This window comes from Neopsephotus bourkii, unplaced genomic scaffold (assembly GCF_033783945.1).
Source record: "Neopsephotus bourkii isolate Nb327-2 ecotype Australia unplaced genomic scaffold, CSIRO-AGI_Nbou_v1 NB_1511, whole genome shotgun sequence".
NCBI classification, from domain to species: Eukaryota; Metazoa; Chordata; class Aves; order Psittaciformes; family Psittacidae; genus Neopsephotus; species Neopsephotus bourkii.
This window is the reverse complement of record NW_026901987.1, coordinates 6,777,740-6,801,875: the sequence shown is the minus strand read 5'-3', so window position 1 is coordinate 6,801,875 and position 24,136 is coordinate 6,777,740. Positions and strand designations below refer to the sequence as shown.

General features: G+C 36.2%; 1 protein-coding gene and 1 long non-coding RNA gene across 5 annotated transcripts in view; one reads left to right on the top strand and one right to left on the bottom strand.

The window, feature by feature from the left end:
* ASCC3 (activating signal cointegrator 1 complex subunit 3) overlaps window positions 1–24,136 on the top strand; it is a 268,461-nt gene that overhangs the window by 28,927 nt on the left and 215,398 nt on the right. For all 3 annotated transcript variants that reach the window (XM_061369871.1, XM_061369872.1, XM_061369870.1), the window contains exons 5-8: window positions 14,451–14,571; window positions 17,580–17,787; window positions 18,530–18,671; window positions 19,189–19,314. In XM_061369871.1, coding sequence (XP_061225855.1) covers window positions 14,451–14,571; window positions 17,580–17,787; window positions 18,530–18,671; window positions 19,189–19,314 — 597 coding nt within the window. The remainder of the gene's footprint in view (window positions 1–14,450; window positions 14,572–17,579; window positions 17,788–18,529; window positions 18,672–19,188; window positions 19,315–24,136) is intronic.
* On the bottom strand, window positions 1,339–7,931 carry LOC133221172 (uncharacterized). Of its 2 annotated transcripts, none has more exons than XR_009727917.1 (3): window positions 7,486–7,931; window positions 6,871–6,996; window positions 1,339–6,016 (listed from the first exon to the last, which is right to left on the bottom strand). It is a non-coding gene; the product is annotated as an uncharacterized LOC133221172 (long non-coding RNA). The 2 variants fall into 2 exon arrangements; XR_009727916.1 differs by having other exon boundaries at window positions 1,339–5,362; window positions 7,486–7,927.

Here is a 24,136-nt window from a genome sequence, read left to right as displayed (position 1 = left end):
TAGAAAATGTAGTGGGAAACACTTATTGAAATACAATAAATAGAATAATGTACTGAGGCATAAGTGAACTGTACAGCTTGTTAGTGCACGAGAACATGAAATTGGCCAGAAACTGAAGTCAGTGGTGAAATGGCTGATGTGATTGTCCAAAGTGAGAGAAATAGGAAAATTGAATATATTTTAAAATAATTATTCAACATGTATAACAACAAAACCTCTAGGATAAAATACTAGCATCACTAAAATCAGTTGGAGATTTGTCCATATTTTCACAGGGATTTTCATAGAATCATAGAATAGTTAGGGTTGGAAAGGACCTTATGATTGTCAAATTCCAACCCCCCTACCGTGGGCAGGGACACCTTGCTCTAAATCATATTACCCAAGGCCTCGTCCAACCTGTTACAACCAAATACAACCAAAACAATTTTGTTTGTATTACTTGTCTTAGTCTGTGCTTATGTGTTTAACTTATTTTATGGAGCCAATTTCTGAACTGTGTATGTGTATAGATGATATTTTACATGCACAGCCAGCAAAATAGCACCATTACAAAATCGGACTTCTCTAATATGTGCCTTGGGAAATTTTTGCCACTTAGAGTAGCTTCAGTGTTAATGGTGCCATTGCATTTTTATTAGACTTTCCAGCAGCGGAACTAGATACCTAGTTACACACTCGTTAGGTAACTACTTGTCGTAGTTTAAGCCCAGCCAGTAATTCAGAACCACACAGCCGTTCACTCATGCACCCTGCTCTGGGTGGGATGGCGAGGAGAATTGAAAGAATGTAAACCCCATGGGTTGAGATAAGAACAATCCAACAACTAAACCATAATATTAAACTACTGCTACCACTAATAATAATAACAATAATGATAAGGGAAATAGCAAGGAGAGAGAATATAAAATTAAAAGGGGAAAGGAAAAAAAGCCAATAAACACAAGTGATGCACAATGCAACTGCTCACCACCCTCCGACCTATACTCAGCCTGACCATAGCAGTGATTTGGGCCTTCCAGGTAACTTCCCCCAGTTTATATACTGGACATGAGGGGCATTATATCCTCATACATTATATCCTCACTCGAGGGCACAAGAGCATGAGAGACTGAAAATTCCTTGATCAGGATAAGCGCTACTTAGCACATAGATGTTTTAGTTGTTGCTATCAGCATTGTTCTCAGACTAAAGCCACATCACTGCACCAGCTACTAGGAAGGAGAAAAAATAACTGTTACAACTGAAACCAGGATGCTACTGTTTATTGAATGCTCTGAACGACTGATACAGGCAGATGTAGTAGTAACTATGTAACACAATTTAACAAAAATTGAATGCTCATGTGCACAGAGGGCAGTCATACTGCAAGTTTTTTGTTTGAAATGGAAAATAGATTACATTATGGGGTTATTTTTTTCATAAAAACCTTGATTAAACAGCTTGGTTTAGAGCATGAGCTATTTTTTATGAGCTCTTTTATTTATTACTTTAACCATTTACCATAAAAGACAAATATGTAGTGGCACAGCTTCCAAAAATGCTTTAATACAGAGAAAGTCTTGGATATTTGATGTCAAAACTGGGTCTTGGGAGCGTACTTCAGTCACATTATAGGAGTGCTCCAGGCCTCTAAACTAAGCATGATAATGCCATGCTGGAGCTAGGTATGAACCCTGCAGAAAAGCAACAAAAGAATTCTGTGCTTCAGCATCTTGTATTATTAAATATCAGATATAGTATAAATATGGTATACTATATGGATAGTTATGCATTACTATATTGTATTACTTGGCAATGTTTAGTGAACCCCTAAATTTGAGGAGGCTATGTAACAGATTAATAAAAAAATCATGGTACTTCCTTTTGTTAGGTAGAAGTCATTATTAAACCTTTCCTTGATTATTTTAAGTTCATTCAAGAACAAAACAAAACTCTGGAAGTTAGCTGAGTGTAGGAATTTGCAAGTGGACTTTTAGATTAAAATGTTTAACGGCTCTTTTTACTCAAAGTAATCAAATATATTGCTGTACTACTTAAGTTGGCATTCTTTTAAAAATGCAGATGTTGAAAACATGAAAGTATCCACCCAGGTATGTTTAAGTAAAAAATATTTTTGCACCAGATATTTAAATAAAAAAGAAACACAAAAAAACCCCACAACCAGAAAATTTTATTTTGACTGAACATATTTCAAAGACATCAACATCTGTATATCCCATTGTAAAGACCTTTAAGACCTTCATTGTAAGCCCTGCCAGACACTTTCAGTGTTACAGCTACATTTCATAGTTGGTCTGAAGTGGAGAATGTGTTAATATAGGCTGCCTACTGGTAGGAAAAGCAGTTTCAGAAGATGACTTTATCATTACTATATATAGGAGGTGCTAAAAAATAATTGGAAAAGGGTTCACAGCAGGTCCATCGTATAGAAGGCAGCATGTGAAATAAAGCATGGAAAACAGAAGAAATGAAATATGAAAAAAATAATTGCCATTCTGGCTTGATGTGAAGAAGTAGCAGTAGTACAAACATATTTAGTGTGGGAGTAATGCATCAGCGGACTGTGGCTTGCAGGAAAAGGCACTCAGAGAGGGGGAGGGGATAGCAATAGACTGGCAGCATAAACCAAACATTTTGTAAATATTGGCTGTTTTTCTTAGTGAGAAAAAATCTCACAATGTTTGGTTAACTTTCAGATTCTAGGCAAGTTTGTTTCCAGTGCTAGCGGAGCTGTTGCAGTAACCAAGCAATTTTTGCTGTTAAAAGAAATGTTCATGTCTACTTCTTGTGAAACATTCTTCAGGATGCTGTAAGTTGCCTAATTGCTTCATTAGGACATGGAAATTCAGTTATCTGTAAAGGCTTTAAGCAAACACTGAGAATCGTGAGTCGATTATTATTTCAATAAATATTATATATCCATTTTATATAAGACATAGTTAGATTACCAGTGCTCCTTAGTAATGGGTATTGTCACAGGTTGTATTAGTATGTCCCTGTACCTGTTACTTTTTCCTATTGGTACTAGTTTTCCATTATTGCTAAACCACTGTTCATTTGATTTTATTTCACGTTCTGAAGTGGTAGTTAAAATGTTACCTAAAAAGTGTATAAGGTGCTTCTAAAGTTATAAATGGCTTAGTTTTGGTTACAAAAAAAAAAAAAAAAAAAGGGAAGTACCGATCTGACTGCCAGAAATGTTTAACTTTAACTTCTGGAAAACTCTTCAACCAACCCTACTAGTGATTGTTACTAATCTGCTAGTGATCACGAAGTTAGCTGTAGGTTTAGGTAACCTATCTGTGATCCTTGTCTGAATGTTTGCAAATGGTTATGAAACCCAAGCTTCAGTACCATAGTTAAGAGGTTTATTAGAAAACATGGAAGGACAGTACCTACTAGTTTTTCCAAATATCTGGGACAAAATAAAGAAGAGGAAGTGCTCATAGCCAGAGGAATTATTTTTTTTAAATTTCTCATTCCTCTTACTTTACATTTCTTCATTATTTGCTTAGGCACCCCTTGAAGTCACTCCATAATTTGATCTCCACATCCTTCTGAATGTACTATGGCTCCTCTTTTGTCTGTGACTAATTTAGAAGATTTTTGCCAGTGAACTTTCCTGAATTTCTGTTGCCACTCTATTACTTTCATGTAACTGTTTACTGAAAGTTAATTTGTTAGGCTTGTCTCATTTAGTAAGTTGCACACAAGTTTACTTTAGGAAGTTAGATGCATAGTAGAAAATAAAGAAAATTTGAGCTTAGAAATTATTTCTTGGTTAAAATCAAAGATGGGGGGTAGCTCTTCTGCGAGGCTTCTTTCAGAGAAGAGTTAAAAACCCTACTGTTTTTACATCCATTTTTACTTAAAACCAAGTATTTTAAATGTTTAATGCTATGTGTATGCAACAGCACATGAAAGCCTTGGTTGTGATACTATTTTGATGTAACTTAATCTGCATTTTTCTTAATGTGTCATGAAACTGTAGTGTTAGCTTTTAGTTTTGTGTCTATATGTACCCTTGCATCACAGATATTTTCATGTGAAAGCAGCTTGTCTCATAAAACATGTTTGGTTTTAAGTGTCAAACTGCCTCTTACTTTTGTTCAGTACCCAGGACTTTCTAGCCCTAGAAATTAACATATCACAAAGCTTATTCCCCATTACCTAGCTCATAAAAGCAGTACACATTTTGGGAAACTACAGTCATATGTGGATCATCCCTGTGGTGTTTTATCTTTATCATCATCAAAGCTTCTAGCTTGGCATGAGACTGGCTTTTCAAGCTCATAGTCTTCTCTTTGTAATTTTATTAAAATTACTAAGAATTTTATATTCAGACAATACAAAGCTTGGGTCTCATTATTCTTGACCGTGAAGCTTATCCGCTACCCTTTCGTATAGAGAAAATAATCCAGTTATTTTTGATACAATTTTCTCTTTTTTAGTCGTGGCCTTTTTTAAAATCAGAAGTATACAGCTTTGTTGATGTCCGAGGACTGTTGAAACCCCACAGATGATAGGAAACTTTGTCTTTTTGTGAAAACAGACCCATGCTGTCTTCCTTCATAAGAAAACAAATTGAATGGCATTTGAATCCTGGTTTTTGAGGACAAAACTTAAGAAATTATGAAAGACCCACAGCAAGAGCCAAGAGATGCTAGGCTTCATCCTGGTGCTAAGAGGTGGTTATTCTCCTTCCTGTCAGCAGCTTTTCATGTCAACTCCTTTACTTCAGTTTTGTACTGAGAGAAAGCTTGTTGCATCTTTGAGGTGGTATGAGGCTTGATCTATTCATGATAACTTTTGAATCAGCTTCAGTGTATCATTAAACTTAATGAGATCTTTTCCTAGGGCAAGCCAGTCTGTAGCTGATAGAACTTTTGCCTTTTTATTTTCTTTGAGGTTGAGAATTCTTTCTTTGATGCTAAGTTTTTTTCACATCTACATGGAGACATAAGGAATTACAAGTTCCGCAAGAAATGCAGTCAGATGGCTCCTTGAAAGATTATGGCTCACTCATTAATTAGACATGAAATCACTTTCCTCCAAATCATTTTATGGAAGACAGGAAAGGGGGAAACGCCACTAAAAAAAAATCCCAGACCCACAGCTGATTGAGCCATACAAGTCGTGTGGCCTTCGCATTGTGTGGGTTTTGTGATCGCATGTCTTTTCCAGATGAAGTAGAGTTTGTGCTGGTGCTTTACTGATGGGCTCCTGGTGCATGCTAATGTTGCTGTGCTCGTGCTTCAGCTGCCGAGAGTTTAAGAGCAGGAGGTACAAGGAGCAGTCGTTCGGATCAGTCTCCTCTACTGGCCCTGAGCATTTCTGTCTCTGTAAAATCTGGAAGTTGCTGAAGAGGATTAAAAATGGTTTGTTAGTTCACACACTGGTAAAATGCACAAAGAGATTTGGTAGGCCTTGTTTTCTTGGGAAGCTAGTTAATCTGCCCTGTGCTGAAGCCTTTTTTCTTTTCTATGCACCCTAAAATAATACAAAAGGCTATTTTTTTTCCTTCAGGCAAAAACTTGCCATGTTGTCTTCTCACCCACTTGGGTGTATGGCAACCCAGGGTGTTGGAGGGCACAGCCTGGGGCTTGTCAGCATGAGCAGAAGCGTGACGCCTTTTGTCCTGTTTCCCTGGGGAAGCCTGTTGGTCCTAGCAGCGTTTCATCAAGGATATTAAAATTCTGGCTTTAATATCCTAGTAGGGTTAAAACTTGCTTTCAGTCTTAGAGTCCCTTGCTACTGTTCATCATTTACCTCTATTAAGCAGCATGAACTAACTCCTTGGCTCGCTGGTGTTTTCTTTTATGCTGTCAGTACACAATGTGATAGTGGGAGTGTTGGACTAGAGGTGAATAGCTCTGTAATTAGCTGAGTCTTCCTCCTGAAATGGTAGGTTTGGGAATTGCTGTCTTTTAAGAAAACCTGTAGGTTTCTCCTTTTGCAGGAAAGAATTCTGTGCCAGCCACCACTATTTTATCAGTATCTTAAATCCTTAGACCTAAAAGAAAAATCGTTTTATTCTGATACAGAAACCAGCTCTGTAAATGTATGTTTTCTGCTGGGTAAAGTCAGAATTTCTTACCCTTGTATCTACAGGTAAGAAAAGTGGCAAGTACAGCAATTAGCTAATTCTAGGATTTTTTTTTCTTTTTTTTCTTCAAAATTCCTCAACAGCTGATCCCAGAATACTTCTGAAGATAAATACTAGTTTAATAAATCATGTAACAGCAAGTTTGTCTATGTTGAGATTAGTCTTCAGGGCTTCCTTTTTATGAGGCAAGTCAGCAGTCTGCTGTTTGACATTATTTCTAATAGCTGAAGTCCTTAGGCTAAATAAGCTGGTAGAAGTTGCCTTGTAGCTGTATGTTGGAAATTTTCAAAATCAGTGTATCTGTGTAAGTTTCTAATTAGTTGGTGTTAAAACATTGATGATGATGGTGATCTCTCCAGTCTACTTAATTTCATTTAAATGTATTAGGAGAATTTACTGAGTTGTTTTGTGGTTTTGTGCTTGTCTCTTTGTCAAGTGTGGTAAGCAGTTTTAGTATGGGTTTGCATAAGGAGCTGGAAAAAACTTTCCAGCAAATATTTTAGATATGTAAATATTTTAGATATGTACTGTGACAGATGATGTTACTTTTTTCTTAATAAAGGAAGACTACCAAAAAGATATTTTTAGTCAAAACTGGCAGGAAATTAAATAGGTAAGACAACTGCTTTAGGGCCACTAAGCAATATTTACATATACTTTCAATCTGATGGTCTGTTTTTTGAGTCTTGTTGTAAGACCTGTAGCTGATCAATTTCAACATTTTAGCTTTAAATTTCATTTTGATTTCAAAGAAGTCTTACCTGGTACCTGTAGGCTGAGTCTTCTAAAAAATTAGGTTTTGATTTTTAATACTAATTTTAGAATTTTTCTTGCTGGGATTCATAAATTTCTACTAATGTTCAGTTGAAGTAAAATTGCATAGGGATCTGTGGATACAGAAATGCAAAAAAATAGAAGGTAATGCCAATGTTTTCAGGACAGAAGGTGATAAAAAGAATAATTGGCTGTGTCTTTACTTGTGCCTTGTACTCCTTGTACTCCTTGTACTTGTACTTGAACTATAAATATGTCCCATGCTGAAGACCAGATTTCCCGCATTTCTTGTTGCACTTCAAATGTAATAATGAGAAAAGCAACCAAAGTTGAATGTTGAGTAACAATTTATCATGACTGCATTGTCCTTATGCAAATATCTTTCCCAAAGGCAATGTTATATGAAAACTTTTCCATCAACTTTCGCACTCAGCCTTTTTCTGTCTTCGAAGTAAAATTTTGAATTTTTGTTGGGATTATAGAATTTGGTACTTTTCTTTAATCTGCCTGTTTCTAACTTTGTACTTAGTTATTATTTTCTTCCAATTGCTGACTGAAAGTAAAATCCAAAAATTAAAAGCTTACAGATTTTGCAGTCAGACCTTTAAAACCTCTCTGGTGATAAGTAGTAATTCTCATTCATCCTCATGGAGCTGGCATTTGATTGCTGAAGGCTGCCTGTTCCTTGTCCCGATAGAATGCTTGCCCGTGGACACATTGTTCTGCCGTATCCTATCCCAGTGACCAATGAGGTTGCAATATGAGAATCATCCAGCCCCTATACCAGGGAATAGTGATCAACAGTGCATTCTGCATGCACGTAGTTTATTAGCAACTCACCTTCAAAGTGCTTATAATGCCTGGCCACTTTTCTGTTGTGAGGCAAATGCAGTTACACAGAGCTCGCTAAGGCTCTGCACAAGTGTCCTAGGTGAAATGGTTCCTAGGATTGGAATATTGTTTCTGTATAAGTGGACTTTATGTGATGGACTGTGTATTCAAAAATGCCAGGCTTGAAAAAAGAAACACAGATGTGAGAGCTGAATGACTTTCTCATGAGCTAATATCTTTTTTTTTAATAACAATGGTAAGAAATCATGCTTCATCTGGCTTGTCATAACTAACCTGTAAGAAACGTGAAAATGCAGAACATCTAAGATTTATTTTAAATCAAGTGTTCTTGTATAATCTGTAGGTGTTAGAAGTGGTGATAGTCCATTATTTTTCAGCACAATAGTAACTGGCAATCGTTTATATATTATATGCATGAAGCTTGTATTGAAATTTCTCATGCAAAAACCTCCTCTGTTTTCAATGTTTTTCAAGTTTTGTGTATGAATCTTTTAAGCAACAGCTAATATGAATTTTTCTGTCTGTTACTCTTTGAGTACTCTATCCAGACAGCTTTTGTAGTAAGGCTGTAGCCAAAGAAAAATGTCATATTTTCCTTATAATTTTTGAAATTAATCAATCATTTTAGTTAGTTAAGAGCTACTAGAACACAAGAAACTTGAGATCTTGAGATCATGCTAGGGAGATGATTCTTCCAGAGCTGATTGAAAACTGCCTTGTAAAGCAGTATCATCTGCAAACAAGCCAGTAAGTGTAGGCATAGGAATTACGTAGGTGGTACTCTGTAAGGTAGACCAGCTGTTAGGCTATAAATGTAAAGAGATGCAGAGGACAGCCACTGGTTGGTTGAATTTGGTTTTCTGTTTCATGTACTGCTGCAGAGCACTACTTACTTTGAAGACTCAAGCAAGTTACAAAGGACTGTTCCTAGTCTATTTTTGTTTGCATTTGAAAACCAAAAGATTTTCTGAGATTTATAGGAACTCTTCCTGCTTCATAGAAGATGCAGAAATCAAGAAAATGCCCTTGAGATGATGGACAGCTTATGATGTCAAAGTGATGATCACTGTTCTGTGTGTCATGTTTGAGGTCACACTAAGTACCTCTAAGACTCCTTTTAGACTGTATGTTATGGAAATGTAAAAGTGCATATTAGCTATTTAACATTCAGAGTAAAATCTTTTTCAATCTTGAGCTATGAGTTCAACAATAAAGATGTACTTTTTATGGCTGAGCCTTACTTGAAAAAACTTATGTCATGCAACTCGGTGGTGTTTAGCTTCTTTCTTGTTACGTGCTCTGGCAGATAGGTTGCAAGACTGCTGCCTATGTCTTCTTGCTTTTTCCATATAGCCAGCATATATTCAGTAGAAATCGTTAGCATGGGGAGCTTGCTTCACCTTTCTAATACAGTATGACACATCTTGTCCTTGTGTTCCTAGATTGATTACTCATTACACTTTCTTTCAGATGTTAAGGCTATGCACATAAAATGAAATGCAGAAATCATCCAAACAAATATGAGTGACCATATATCACACTCATCTATGTGTTTATGGTTGCCTGAATAGTAGCTGAAGTAATCTGGGACCTTTGTTATTGAATGCAGTCAGGGCTGCCTTTTGGACACAATCTGTTACTGACTTCAAGGAACGTAATAGTTTGGCTGGTATTCAAGAAACAGCTGATTGATATACAGCCTCTCCAACTGTTGCCTGCTGTCTAGTTTATCTCATTATAACTCAATAAAAAGGCAGCTATGAGCATCTACCAGATTCATTTGCCCTGCTCTCAGGGTCTTGGCTGTTGACTTTTCAGGCCGGAATATATGATAATGTATCAAATCTGAAATGCTAACACCTATACTGAGCACAGGATTATCCCCCTCTGCTACTTTGTGTGTCAGAACCCTCACAGATTTTTGCAAACAAGATTGCACCGATGTTTTTTCCTACCTGGCTGTCCTGAAAGGGTCATGAACTAGATACCTGTTATCCTGAGACCCTGATTGGGGTTGGTCTTTTTTTGTTTACATGCTGTGTTACATATTGTTTAGTGTTTTCCCATCAGCCATGTGAGCTCATTAGCAGCATTCAAGTTACAGGATCAAGTGCCAGGAACATGTGTCTGTCATTCAAACCACCACAATCTTTATTTCAAGCAAAAATTTCCCTCTTTCCACATGTTGAAATGATCACTTGAGAGGAAGTGGTGGGAGCTCAATATGTTAGAAGTATCTTGCCAACCCAATGTTGAAAGTATTTCCAAGAACTTCTGTTACTCTGGTAGTTTCTTCATTAAAAGCTACCACTGGGCTGTCATCAACATGGGCCCCAGCCTTACTGTCCTTCTAAGCCGCATTGTCTGTAGTTGGCGTTTGAATTCTACCAATATAATCCCATGGACTGTTGGATTGGATACAACTCTGCTAACTCTGAGGTTTGATTAATGGAAGGCATTTCATTTGGAATGAAACATAACAATTAGCCTCTTAAGCTACGTAAATTGCTGGAAATGCATCACAGTTTTTCAGTTTGTCTTTTCTTCTCTAGAAGAGAAAGCAGAATTCTCAGCATAAAACCTCTGAAGAAGTTCTCCTTTTCTGTAGTGAATATTAGGAATTTCTGTGCAGCTTACACTATTTTTACACTTACACTGTATTTGTCCAAAGGAGCAGCACAGCTCATAGGGTGTTAGTGCTTCATCACTTAAGAGAGGCTTAAAAGTAGATAGGATTGACAGCTTGCCTCATAACCTTCTTAAGCTTTCCATTTTACATAAATCGTTACTTTTTCTTTCACTACTGTTTGTGGAGTTTGATTCTTTATGGACATAGTCTGCAGAATAGTAGGACAGTGCCTTAAACATCATCATGAGGAAGCCTGTTCTGTGCATTAGAAAATGACATGGCCTCCTGTAACAAATAATAGATTGTCTTTTGTAAATCAGCATGCAAAACAACTTTCATAAGCAGTTAGTTCAAGGTGGTGCCTCCAGCTGAACATCCAGGCATGAGACTGAGCTATGGCAGTGGTCAGGACTACATCAGCATTTAGTTAGGTACTGGAAGGGTGTTGTGGATTTTGCTCTTTTGAAGCTGGTTTAGGCACTCCAGTTTATGTTGGTAACTGAAATTTATAATATCAAAACCCAGAACTACTGTAGGAAAGATATATCCTGGTGAAAGAAGGCCACTTTTATTTGGTCAGATATTTTTTTGTGCCATGGGACTTCACTTCTCCTAGTAGGCATAAGGCAGTTACAAGACAGCTCCAAATTTTTCTTTCCTGCTCTTCAATTTATACAGTCAACTTATCACTATAAATGTAAGTGCTTTTCAGTGTGAGATTCATAGCAGTAGTGAGGTGGTTACTTTGTACAAACTTTGGCAGCTCTTTCTCTTTTGAGTAAGATAAACTGCATGGAGTTTTGCTTTAACTCATATTTATCAATTTTGATCAGCATAATTTCAGTACTGTTATTATTAATATTAAAATGTTATTCTTACAGTGGAAATTTGGGGTTTTTATATTCTTTGTTTTTCTTAAAAAAGCAAATTTGTGCTGTTTCTGAAGGTGTCACACTTCAACGTTCACTTTATTGAAGTTAGATCCCAACAAGTGATGTTTTTTCTACAGCTCATACTGATTTTCATGAGTTACTGTAGAGTGCTGTTGCTGCTGAGATCTTCAGTGATGTTCAATTTTTTGTTCAATTTGTTGATTATTTTGAAAATTAGGCTTAAAAAGTCAATGAATGTCATTTTTCTGAAATGGTAGACACCTTCTGGATACTCCCTGGTGTGTTTTTGGAAGTCTAAACAAATGAGAACATAAAGAACTGCTGTCTCCCCATTTTTACTATCAGCGGTAGGTGGTGACAGATCTTGCTCTTTAACTTATTTTCGTATTGCTTATTCTCTAATATTTGCGCTCAGTGTTTTTTTTTTCCACGTGTGATCTCCAGCAGGCTTCTAGTGGGCATGGGAGATACCTTGTCAGTAAGAACAGATCATTGCTTCTGGTCTTCTCTTTTCTTTAGCTTTTTCCCCTCCATGTCAAACAATGGTCTCAGTCTGTCTTAGCTGTTTAAAATGTTCTGAAAGACTCCTTCCTTTTCAGATATCAGCAAGATTATTTAGGTGATAATTCTCAAGCTGCTGGTAGTGAATGAATACCACATTCTGTCCAGTGATGAAGACAACAAAATGGAGTGACTTTAACAAGAGTGTTGTAGTCTGTTGTGTGTAATACTGTATGGGTTCAGTTCTCTTTGACTGGTTTGCTGTCTGGAGAGTAAGATAGGCAGTTTTACCTTGGTACTCTTCCTTTGAGCCCCTAGCTCACAGGGGATGGAGGAAGGGATACTGGTTTTACTCCGTGACCTCTGACCATGAAGTATAATGCATCATGTAATGTTACTGCTTCTTTGTGCAGCTCTGCTGTTCTAATTGGTTGAAATAGTTTTGATACAGGTATTTTTTTTCTGTTTCAGAATATAATGGGAAAACAGGAGTGGAAAAATACCTTTCCGTTCCAAAATAAAGTGTCATCTGTTTCCCCAGCAAAACCCATATTTTCTGATCGATGCTTTTCTAGCTTGTTCTCAACAGCTTCCAGTGATAGAGATGCTTTGGAGCCCTGTGCAAAGCTGAAGGTCAACACTAGATATGTTAGGGCTAACGTGTTTGCCTTCAGGGGATGATGGGGTGGTGGTATGGTTTTGTTATGGTTTGTGGGGGACACATGGTAAGTCTGAATATGCATACATTGTGTGTGCTGCCTTGATGAGAAGCAAGTGTTTCAGCTCAGATGTGGCTGAATTGAAAGCATTTAATTCCCCTGTTCTGGTACTCCCCTGTCAATGGAACATTAGCAAAGTTGAGACAAACTTCAGTTCTTTATACAATTAAGCTATTTCAAATACACTTGTTGCTTTTGAAATTATTTCACACACACACAGCCTGGACTTAAGCACTTACCCTTGGAAAATATCTACTCCTCGGATTTGCCAGTAATAATTTGCCACTTTCTTTTGAATTATAAATCCCATAATATTTTTAGATAGTATTAGCTAAAATGTGGCACTAAAGAAGTAGTAAACAGCTATGCAAAAGGCAAGAATTAATGATCATTGTTAGTGAAGGCTGGATGAAAAAGAAATCCATCATAGATTGAGGTCCTTGAGGGCAGAATTGACATAAAGCCAGCAGTTCCCTGTTTTGCAGGCTGCTTTTCCAATTTGCCGTCATTGGTTACTCTGTTGAAAGCAATACAATAATTTATACTTTCCAGAGGGGTTTTTAATGGTCTATGCCAATTGCCATCACTGTACTAATTTGCACAAACCTTATGTTTTTTATAGAAACCCTGAGGGCCAGGAGGCACTTTTTTTTCCCCCCTCCTTATTTTTAATGGCAGCTTATATTATGAAGTACAGATTGGCCTGAAAAAAAAAAGGGATTGTTGATCTAATGCCCTTGGCACAGTTCAAATTTTTGTGAATATATGAAGAGGCAGCATAAAGTTATTTCAGGGTGTTCCCAGAGGACACTAGTCGCAGACGGCCACAAAAACCTCTCTGTTAAGGAGCTGGCAAATTAAACACAGGACAGTGAGTGACTTCTCTCTCCTTTTTATAGTTAGAACAGAAATACTTGATTCCTACAGTGCTGCAGCCTTACTATTTCACAGAACATCACATGATAACTTTTACCTGATTACTGAAGTTATATGAAAAATATTAGCAACAAACTTAAAGAGCACTAAGGAGAAATTGCCCTGTTTTTCTTTCTGGAAATGGAAAAAAAAAAGGAGGAAAATTGTTTTAAGCAGCATTAGAAATCAAGAATGGGTTCTGAGTAACTTACTGCTGTATTGTAATGCTTTGATTTCTGACAAAATAATTATAGATAAGATAGAAAAGTGCTTTTAATGTTTTGGACGATGGTGTTTTTTTTCCATTTAAAACAGTATTATGTGGAAAAGTGAGCATTAAATAGGGAAATGTGTTTATCTAACCTGCTATAAGAGAATCACTTGAAGTAAGAGAATCATTGGGCCAAAATAGTGCTTACTGATGTGGAATTCTCTTCTAGTGTACATCACCTACATCATGTGTTCGAATTGCATGCACTCACACACAGAGTATACATACAAGTAGTATAGATCAAAATCAATATTAGTGTGGTCTTAATTGTTTTTTCAAATTCTTGCTTTACTCCTCATCTGTTATTTGGTTTTTTGTAGGATGTGACTGTGAAAATGCAGCAGGCATCTCTAGATCACTGGAATGGGAATAACTTCCTATTTATGTGACTTCTATGCGAAAACATTGGTTCTCTTGAATTATCTGCTTAAATTGTGGAGGAATACATTTTCAGCATAATTTATATAAATAACAGTAAAGACACATAAAGTTTAGTCTAGAGAAGAGTTAAATTTTATACAAGAATCTCTTAAGGGGAGTTTTTCTTAATAGACAAAATTCATAGATTTAAAGTATTTCCAGTTGAAAACTTTCTCTGATTTTCCTTTTTTGTAATAGAGAATCTGGCTGAATACTAGCAATGATATCATTTGGGTTGAATTACGTAATTAATTTGTTTAAATTCATCGTCGACAGTTATGCTGTTGCCAGGGATGGAACTATTACAGTCCTATTTGTAAATTTACATTAATTTGGATAATGACTTACGAGTTTGTTTTCTTTGTAGTTATTTGAGCTGCTAGGTCCTGAAGGTTTTGAACTCATAGAGAAGCTCCTACAGAATAGATCTGTGATTCTGGAAAGGTCTTTGACTTGTCCAAATGATAACAGGTTCCAGATTCTGCAAGGTAAGTAACTACAAAATTTTTAATCCAAACCAAATAAAAAATAGTTTTCTAATCACTCAGTTATATTTCAAACAACAGTACTGTCAATGGGTATTGAAAGAGCAAGCCAAAAAAAACTGCAGGGGTAGAGAGAGGAATATTTATATGGGCTTAAACAAAGAAATCATGGACTGGTGGTATAGGGAGAAAAAAGTACATATTGCATGTATTTATTTACTTTTCTGTTGCCTGTGGGGATGTGTAATTTTTTTTTTTTAATGTATTAACTGTTGCACTTTTTCGATTTTTAATGGGTTACTCTGGAAATAAGTTGACCTTTAGTTATTCTACATCTGCTTTCCTGCTTACTCTCTACTTCTGTACTGTCATCAGATGCACGTCTTGGGGAGAAAAAGCACAGTAAAAACCACATCTGAAAAAATAAAGTTAAGGTGTTTTTTTTGGATAAGTGAGAGGAAAAAGGGGGCTCAGATTTTATACTGTGATTTTTGTTTTTATAAGATAAGCGGCCCAAGCACAGTAATTCTTTTAAAATCTGATTTACAAACTGCTGTTTAAAAACAAAGCGTCTCACTTTCTCCTCTGACAAAAATAAATCTGATTGTGACCAGGTCTTAATTTGGGATAAATCTTACATGGACAGAGCACCGTGTGGCCCATTGCACGTTCACAGCACACAGAGTTAGAAAAAATATGAATAAAACTAGTAATGGTGGATTTGTGTAGCCTCACAATAATTTAAAAATACAAATAACCCCTTTTTAATACATTTATCTTGAATGAAGTGTTATAAAAGCAAGAGTTTAGAAGTTCACCTCATTGTACTGATGGTTAGGATCTGCTCATCAGAACAACCATTTTATGTGTTCATGATTTCAAAACAGAATGTCTTCCTATCAGTGCAACAAGGTTTTGTATCTTGGTACTTTTCCACCTCTCAAATAATAAAAGATACATTCAGTAGAATTTGAACTATTATAATTTTGTACCCTATGTGTGAATTTTAGTTACATAAATATTCTCACTTATCAGAAGTAGTATTTTGGAAGCTTTTAAGAATTTATTCTTCATTATGCCATCAGTAGTTTCTGCTAGAATGCAGAGAACGAATATTTTCAATATCATGCTTTTGAGACAATAAGAAGGCATTACTGATTTTATGCTTTTTTCACTGGTTATGGAGCCCTTATTTCACTGTGGTTGTCTTCAGTGATATTTGAGTATTTTCTCTGAGATTGAAGGTGCTCTGCCCTGAGTTCTGTTTATTAATTTTAATAAGGCTTTTTTATTTTAAGTTGATCAAAACAGTTATTTCTAATGGGGATTGAAGTTTTGTCTTTCCAGAATTGCATTTATGGAAGGGAGTCATTTGTGTCTGCAGAAACTTAGTTAACTTTGAGTATCTTGTGTCTAGAGCAAATGAGCACATGTCAAAGAACTGTATGTGTACTGCATTTGTGTAGCTTGCTGTATTATTTGACCATTTCTTATGTAATTTACTTCCATGGCAGTAAAGGTGATTGTTGTGCTTATCAGACAAATCAAGTAACAGTTCTTTGCCGTGTTCAGTCTGAATTAAGTTTAGTGAGGAAATTGAATCCATTGTTATCCCTTTTTATACAAGAGAGAGAGTTAAAGCTACAGGCGTGAAGGTATTAATGTGGACATTTTGACAGTTTGTTAGAATTTTGTCAATGCTATTTAACAAGTTATAGTCACCTATCTAGCATGCATGCTGTAAGGTGTAGGTGTTTCATTGTTACTGTAGGTGAAAACTAAGTGGCACAAATCGTTCAAAACATCAGTCAAGTGGGTTTATTGATGAAAAGAAGTTTTTGGCTTCAGAGTTTGACTGCAAAAGTACACATGAAACATCATTGAATTGAGTATATAATATTCAGTCAAACCTACATAAACTAATAATCTCTTTGCAGAATTTTGAAAGTAGAAGTTTAAAAACACTGATATAATTTAAACCAAAACAAATCTCTCCACCCCATTGCATATAAAAGACTTGGCTGTGTCTGGGTTTGGTCAATAATGGCTTCAGAAGGGTGAATGTGACTGGGCTTTTTTGAGTTCCCTGCTTCTCTAGATTTATTGTTTACTGGAATTATTCTGTGGTTCTCAGTCTTCTTGATTCAGTCCTGCTGCTTATCCATGTGAAGGGAAGGAGTATTTATGGTTGAATAGAATAGGATTTCTTTTTTTCAAGACCAGGTTGGACAGAGGTTTGGGCAGCATGGTCTGTCATGAGGCGTCCCTGACCATGGCACGGGGGTTGGAACTAGGTGATATTTAGAAATAGATAGAAATTTAAAGATATTGGGATTTCTCCATAAAACAGCAAGCACTTGGAAAGCTGCATGGCAGGGGGGTTGGAACTTGATGATCTTAAGGTCCTTTCCAACCCTAACCATTCTATGATTCTATGATTCGTTTCTCATGCACTTAGGGAAATTACATTCTGAGCATGCTTTCAATACAATCGTGTTATCCAGTAAATATACACTACTTATTATGTGAAGAGGCTGTTCAATAAAAAGAGCCTATTTAATCTGTTTTAACACCATTCTATTCATCACTACATGTAAGAGGAGAGATAAGTGGTGTTTCCACTGTTGGTGAATTTATTACAGATAGTGAAAGAGAAAAAAAAAAACCCACTACCATTTGCTGCTAGCCCCACCCTCTAGCTTTGGGATGAAGAAGTTTTATTTGCTTAATGATGGTAACGTTAGATGTCCTACCACTGGGACAAGAACTGGTACTTCTTTTATCTTCCTGAGGCCAACTGCTGCACTAGCATCTATACAAAGCAAACCAATCTTTAAAGATGTGTGCCATCAGCCCACCCCCCTCAAAAAAAAGGCAAAAAACCAACCAAACCAAAAGCAAAACAAAAACCCCCACCAAAACTTCAAAAAAACCCCAAACCTTTAGAAGAAAACTGAGGAAAACAAAGGATCCAATACTTATGGAGGTATATACATGTTATCATATTGCAGAACAGTGCAAGAAGTTTATAGGAGAAAATGCTAAACCCAATTATGGCTGTCAAGTTACAATTCAGTCAGAACAAGAAAGGCTGTTAATGAAACAATATCGTCGTGAGGAAAAGCGAAATGCCAGAAAGGAAAAACAAACTGGGGAAGATGCAGAAGTTTCTGGAGAAGGACTGACATGCTTTGATCCCAAAGAGCTGCGGATGCAAAGGTAATATATGCCAACAGATGAGAAATACTTCTGTTGTAATTGCTTCTTCAACATATCATAATCGTTTATTTTAGTTTGCTTTGCTGATTACATGATTCTGACTTCAAGTCATGTTTTATTACAAGTGTAGAAATTTTTTAAATAGGAAAACCTAATTTCCAGGGAAAGCATGAAGATTCTAATTAAGCAGATCACTGCTTTGTGTCATCTGTGTGGGTAGGAGATGCAGATTAGAGGGGTAGACTATCTTTCTTAGTTCCTGCACACACACTATGTGCTTGAGATTTATGAAGTCTGTACTAAATCTATCATAACTATCTTTCTTTTTCTCCTCCCAAGATTAATGTGTACTGTTTTCCATGTCTGCTAAAGGTAATGGGAAGAGTAGGGGAGCGAGAGGATAAGGAGCAAAAAAGCTGTTGTATTTTGTCTTGAGAAAAATATAGTGGGCTTGGTATCTAACAGTAAATACATGTTGCTGTATTGCTTAAAAAGAGGAAAAACTGTATTTAGGAAGGCCTTACACTTAACTGAATTGCACTTGTGATTTTTATCTAAACAGTGTGTTATCAGGATTTGGTTTAACTGATACCAGAGAATAACAGTGTAAAATTCCTTTGTCGATTATTTTATGGAGTGTTTTTTTCTGCAACTGTTGCTCTGACTTCAATATACCACATTCAGGTTTTGTAATGGCTGCCTAAAATAAGCCAAATTATTGCAGTTATCTTTCTGCCCACAGAGAGCTAGCACTTTTGAATGCTCGAAGTATGCCAGTCCTGGGTAGACAGAGAGAGATGGAGTTTGAAAAAATTCATTATCCACATGTTTATGATTCCCGAGCTGAAGCTATGAAAACATCAGCATTCATTGGAGGTGCAAAGGTACGTGCTTGGTGTATGACCCTTTGTGAACAGTACATCTTTCCCAGTGAATTATGTGCAGCAGGGTTCCCTTTGTTCCCTTAGAGATTCTCCTCCTTACTGGTTCAATGAATGGAAATGCTACTTGTTTGAAGAAGGTTTTAAACACTTTCATATATTCTGGTTCTGACTCTATAAGAGTCTAGAATCTCATTCTTAAGTAATGTATTTGGTTTTGCTTCTAGGGTCACTTAGTTAAAATACTATTTTTCTCTTCCTGTTTTTGCAAACCACTGAATTAACTTTAACAAATGGAATGCTTTATGAAATTCTTTTTTGTCTTTTGGGGATTATTTTCTGAGTAGTAAAATGATTATTTTCCATTTGGAGGGTTCAGTACTATCTATAAACTGAATCAGTGAGAATTGCTTTTATTTTGGGTTCATTTTTTGAAGGAAAAACTATTGTTCAAAGTGAGTTATACATGACACTTTCTGTTTTCATACTTCCAATTAATTTTCCTGAAATACTCTTTTAGGTGTTCTTACCAGAGGCAGTTCAGAGAGAAAATAATAAAATGTATGAAGAGGTAAAGATCCCACATAGTGAACCAATGCCTATTGGTATTGAAGAGAAAATTGTTTATATTAAAGACTTAGATGAGGTAAGTAAACCATTTCAAAGATGCTAAATTAGCTTTTATTTTCTATTACAAAAATTTTAATGAAAAATATTACTAATTAATATTGTGATAGGTGATGTGCAAATGAAGCCAGTTAGTTTCTTTGGTACTGATTTTCAGAATATTTATCAGGGAATGTAGTTCAGTGATATAATCCCATTCATGATGACTCAGATTCAAGAAATTCCTGTTCTAAACTGCTTGTTCATGAGTTGCAATTCTCAATTCCTTTGGCATTACCTGATCAACTATTTATGGTTTTAAGCTATAATCTGAATCACTAAAAGATTATGGCTATTCTGTTCTCTTTCTGGAAGACCACATGGATAAGTGAGCCTGGGCTTCTTTATACTGACTTGTATGGGTTGGCCCGTGACCGCACAGCACTGTTTTGCAGTCCATCAGACTAGTTTTAGAGTATGATGCAGTTGTTAGGAGTATTGAGTTATAGCGTGACTATATGGGTTGCAAAACCTTCTGAATAGTACTTCTTTAAGCAGAAAGTGCAAATCACTATTAGCAAAACTTTGCTGCTAAAAAGTAGAGGGCAGGAAGGAAAAATGTGGGCAGAATTAAAATTTTTACTGATTTAAATGGTGAAAAAGCTGAGGTAAGAGAACTAGATTTGTTGTTAGTATTTACAGTTTAGAACTTGCAGTGCACCATCATGTGTACCTGCTCACTCCTTATTTTATGGGTCAAATCTGTTCAAGCTGCATGTATGTATGAAGAAAGTTTTATGTTTCTTAGTTCTTCAGCAGCATACATACAACATGGAAAAAAGTTTCTCACTTTTTTCTCTGTGGGAAAACAGGGAACGAAAATATAAATCTAATACCAGTTACCCAGACCACTTTATTGGGGTTCTGAGTAAAGATTGTCTTACATAAAAGTTAAACTGTTTTAAAACAGAAGACAGTTTAATTTTAGAATATGAGTCTATTCTTTTCTGCTTGGGTGACAGTACCTAATGTCATTTTTATGAAGTGACTGACAGTTTAACTAGATAGAAAAGTTGAGCCACTGCAGCTATAAAATGTAACATTTTATATGATAATTTTCAGCATGACAGCTTTTTGCAATGAAGTGCCTTTCTCCTAAGCTAAATACTACCTACTAATCTGTAAGCTTTTTGCAAGAAGTACTAGTATTTCAACAGACAGTAAGTTGTTTCAGGAAAAATATAGTTCAGACAGAAAAATAAATACCTAAAAGAAAAGGTTTGCAGATTTTTACATGTATTATTTTTTAAATGAATGCTGAAAAATTCATCATAAAATATCTCCTTTTTAGATTGTGTATTAGTCAAGAGGTGTACTTTTCAGTTTCACAGTGAAATTCTGCACTAGTAACAATATTCTTCAGAACTTTACTCTTCCATATGTTTCCTGTTACATGAGATCAACCATGAAGGTCAACAGCAAATACAGTCTTGAATGTTTGAATGCCTATGTATTTAATTCAGATACCGGTTTGCAACAGAAGATGACGATTTTAAAAATAGTTTGTCCAACTGCAGGACTTGTCAGATTCATGTTTCATTTGTGAGACTCATAGATTTCAGTCTTGTTGAAAGGTGCATTTTCTCAGTGAGGTAAAGAGGCTGAAATTGCCAGTGTTTGCGCTAGGATATATCTGGTTGAGACTCAATGTGGTTAGGGCAGAATTTTGTTTTGCCTTCTCTGTATGGCTTGTTTAGATTATTTTAGTTGGTGCTTAAAATTTTTTACAATTAAGTCAATTTAGAGGACAAGAAATTTTTCTGTCAGTAGATTTTATTCTTTTTGGTGAATTGGTGTAAGCAAAAGCAGCAAAATAGTTTTTTTGTAGCTGTTTTCCTTATAAGATAGTTCTCTTACATCTCTAAATATCTAAAATATAGCCAGATGGGCAAGAAGTGACTGTAAATATAACTGTAGATAGTTCATAGCAGCATCTAAAGGCATCATAAGGAAGCTGAAAGTTTTGATATGTTGACTTTTATGCACTACCATTAGTGGTGGGGTTTTGAGTTGGGCTAAACATACAGATTACGTTTTAATGCAACCCATAATAACAAAGAACCTCAGGGGAAAAAAGCACAGAACAACCAAATTGTCTGTTGTTGCTGTTACAAGGGTATTTATCATAGAATCATAGAATAGTTAGGGTTGGAAAGGACCTTAAGATCATCAAGTTCCAACCCCCCTGCCATGCAGCTTTCCAAGTGCTTGCTGTTTTATGGAGAAATCCCAATATCTTTAAATTTATTAATATTATTCCTCCTTTGAGTTTGGTTAGTTTTCATGTGTCCTCCATTTCAGCAGTCTTGTCTCTGTTACACATAGGTGAATTTTTTGCCTTGCTGAGGGCCAGCTCTGACTGTTTCCCTGCCTCAAGTACTAACATTTATTAGTCTCAGCAATCAAGGAAGCAAAATCTTTGTTTTTTCCAGGGTGCTTCTCCTTGTAAAATTATTTCTTTTTACATCTAGAAAATGGATCACTTGTTTACTTTCCCAGAATAGTTTTGCTTAGATTCAGGGTTAAGCTGTTCTCATTTGCCACAGAGCCACTGTGAGGAGGAGGAGACGAGGTGGGGAAGGTGGAATCCCCAGGTAGTCAGTGCAGTGGGAGACAGGAGTCCTCCCTCAGATCTTAAAGTTGGAGGGTATCAGCTTGCTGGGCAGAGGCAGCTGTTACAACTGATGATTGGTAACCTCTCCAGAGCTACTTTGCTACGCAATAATGATTGAAGACCGTGATCCCCTTTGTAGTATACTTTTTTTGGCAATGGGCTCTATGCTGTAAGGTCTAGCTTTCTTTTGCTTGCTGTGAGAAGCTGTGACAGAATTGTAAATGGGTTTGCACTATAGAAGATTTTGACCTTTCCATCTAAACGCCCTCATTGACATCTGTGGGACATACAAGTCATTGCTTCAGATACAAACTACAGCAATTTTTATACTATTAGAAAATTTCCTAGGCTGCATTCTGGGTTCATCTTCACTTGGTACCTGCCTTGCCAAGTGTGAAGAGAGTAGGTAGTCAGGAAGAGTACTATGTAGCTGGCATTCTAGTTTCTTGTGTTGTAAAGGGAAGTGTGCTTCTACTTAGATTTCATTTAAGAAATTTTTTTTTAATGGCTGGTATAGATTTCTTTTTAAGGGAAAGGAATTTATATGCCAATTATAATGTAAAGAATACTATATCTTGATTTGAAAATTGCTGGTGGTACTTTCACTTATTCAAGGTTAAAAATCTGCATTGCATCTGTTTCCTCAAAGGACTGAAGCGAACCACACTATGGAATGTGGCCAATAATAGTATAGTAGCAACAATAGACCAACAATAGAATAGTAGCAAAACAAAATAAAATTAGTTTTTCACTGATGTTTTGTATTGGGTATGTTGATCTGGGAATGTATGGTATGTATGATCTGCGAATGAGATGAGAGAAATGTATTCCTCTAAGTGCAAATTCTAACAAACCATTTTTTTTTACATAAATAGACATTTTTTTTTCTTTTTTAAAAATAAAAGACAAAATGACGAAAATTCTGTGCACCAATGCCAAAGGGAGCAGCAATGACTTAAAACTAGCACAGAGATTAACATGAGGTTCTTATTTATAGGATTGGCAGTGTAGTCAGCGTGCACCTTGTACCACACTTCAGAATGAAGGAGTAACATATTTCAGCTAGGTTTCACATTATATTATATGAAATCTTACAGCTAGTATTTTCAAAGTATTTTGTTTGGTTATTGTTTCATTGCAAAGGGTCAGAGCTCTTCTAAAGATTTTAACTTCATGATTAGTTAAATTACTCCACAGGCAGATTTTGCTAAAGTGTGATGGAATCAGTGCCTAGAAGAATACAGATGCTATATAATTATATAAACTGACAAAGATCCAGATTTTTGTAGCTACCATTCCTACCTAATCCCATTACGCACTGCAGATATGCAATCAGGAGTAGCCAGCCTTTCACAGTTTAGGAGGCATAAAACCATACAATAGCATCTGTCTTAAACTGCTGTCATTAATGTTTTCCTACTGTACGTGTTCTTCCTTTTTCTGCTTTGTTGCTCCTACCTTTCTACACTTTTAACTCAATGGCTTCACCTCCTGCCACTGTCTGACTCCACCTGTGTGATCTCATGTTCTTTATTTCCTACTGCTATTCATTTGGGAGCAGGAGCTAGTGGTCTGCATAGAGGGCATTGTGCTGCTGCTCAGGAATGTCTCAGGTGTTCCATGGCAGAAGGGTGTACTAAGTCCCACAAAAGGAGTCACAGAGGGGAAGGGTTCTTAACTTACTGTAAGGCAGCAAATACCACCCCCAGCTCAATTTGTAGATAATGATGATTCTTGCCATTTCGTATTATTTGGAGATGTGTGCTTTCACCGCAGTAGAAGCACATGTGGCTTATCAGTAGCTGGTCGGTCACACCAGTTTAGTCTGAAGGATTATGATACTAGTACTTGCCAAAGTGGCATGCCAGCTAGATTGTTTCAATAACAAGAACTTAAAAAATGGATTAAGCGCAAGACTAGATTTGTGAGCTTTGCTTGACATACAGCTTGACCATTAGTGAAATATATATTTTTGTACTTACTACAAAGGTGGTTTTTGTGCCCGACTTTTTGCCAAATAAATGTACCTTTGAAGTCATAAACTCAGGTCAGGGAAAGTTCTTCTTCAAGACTGTGAAAACAGGTTTTATCTAACAAATTGTTGTTGGTGAAAAATGACTTAAGCTTTTTACCCAAAGTGGGTGTTTGGGGTAGGATTTATTTCTTTTGTTTCACATTATTTCCATTT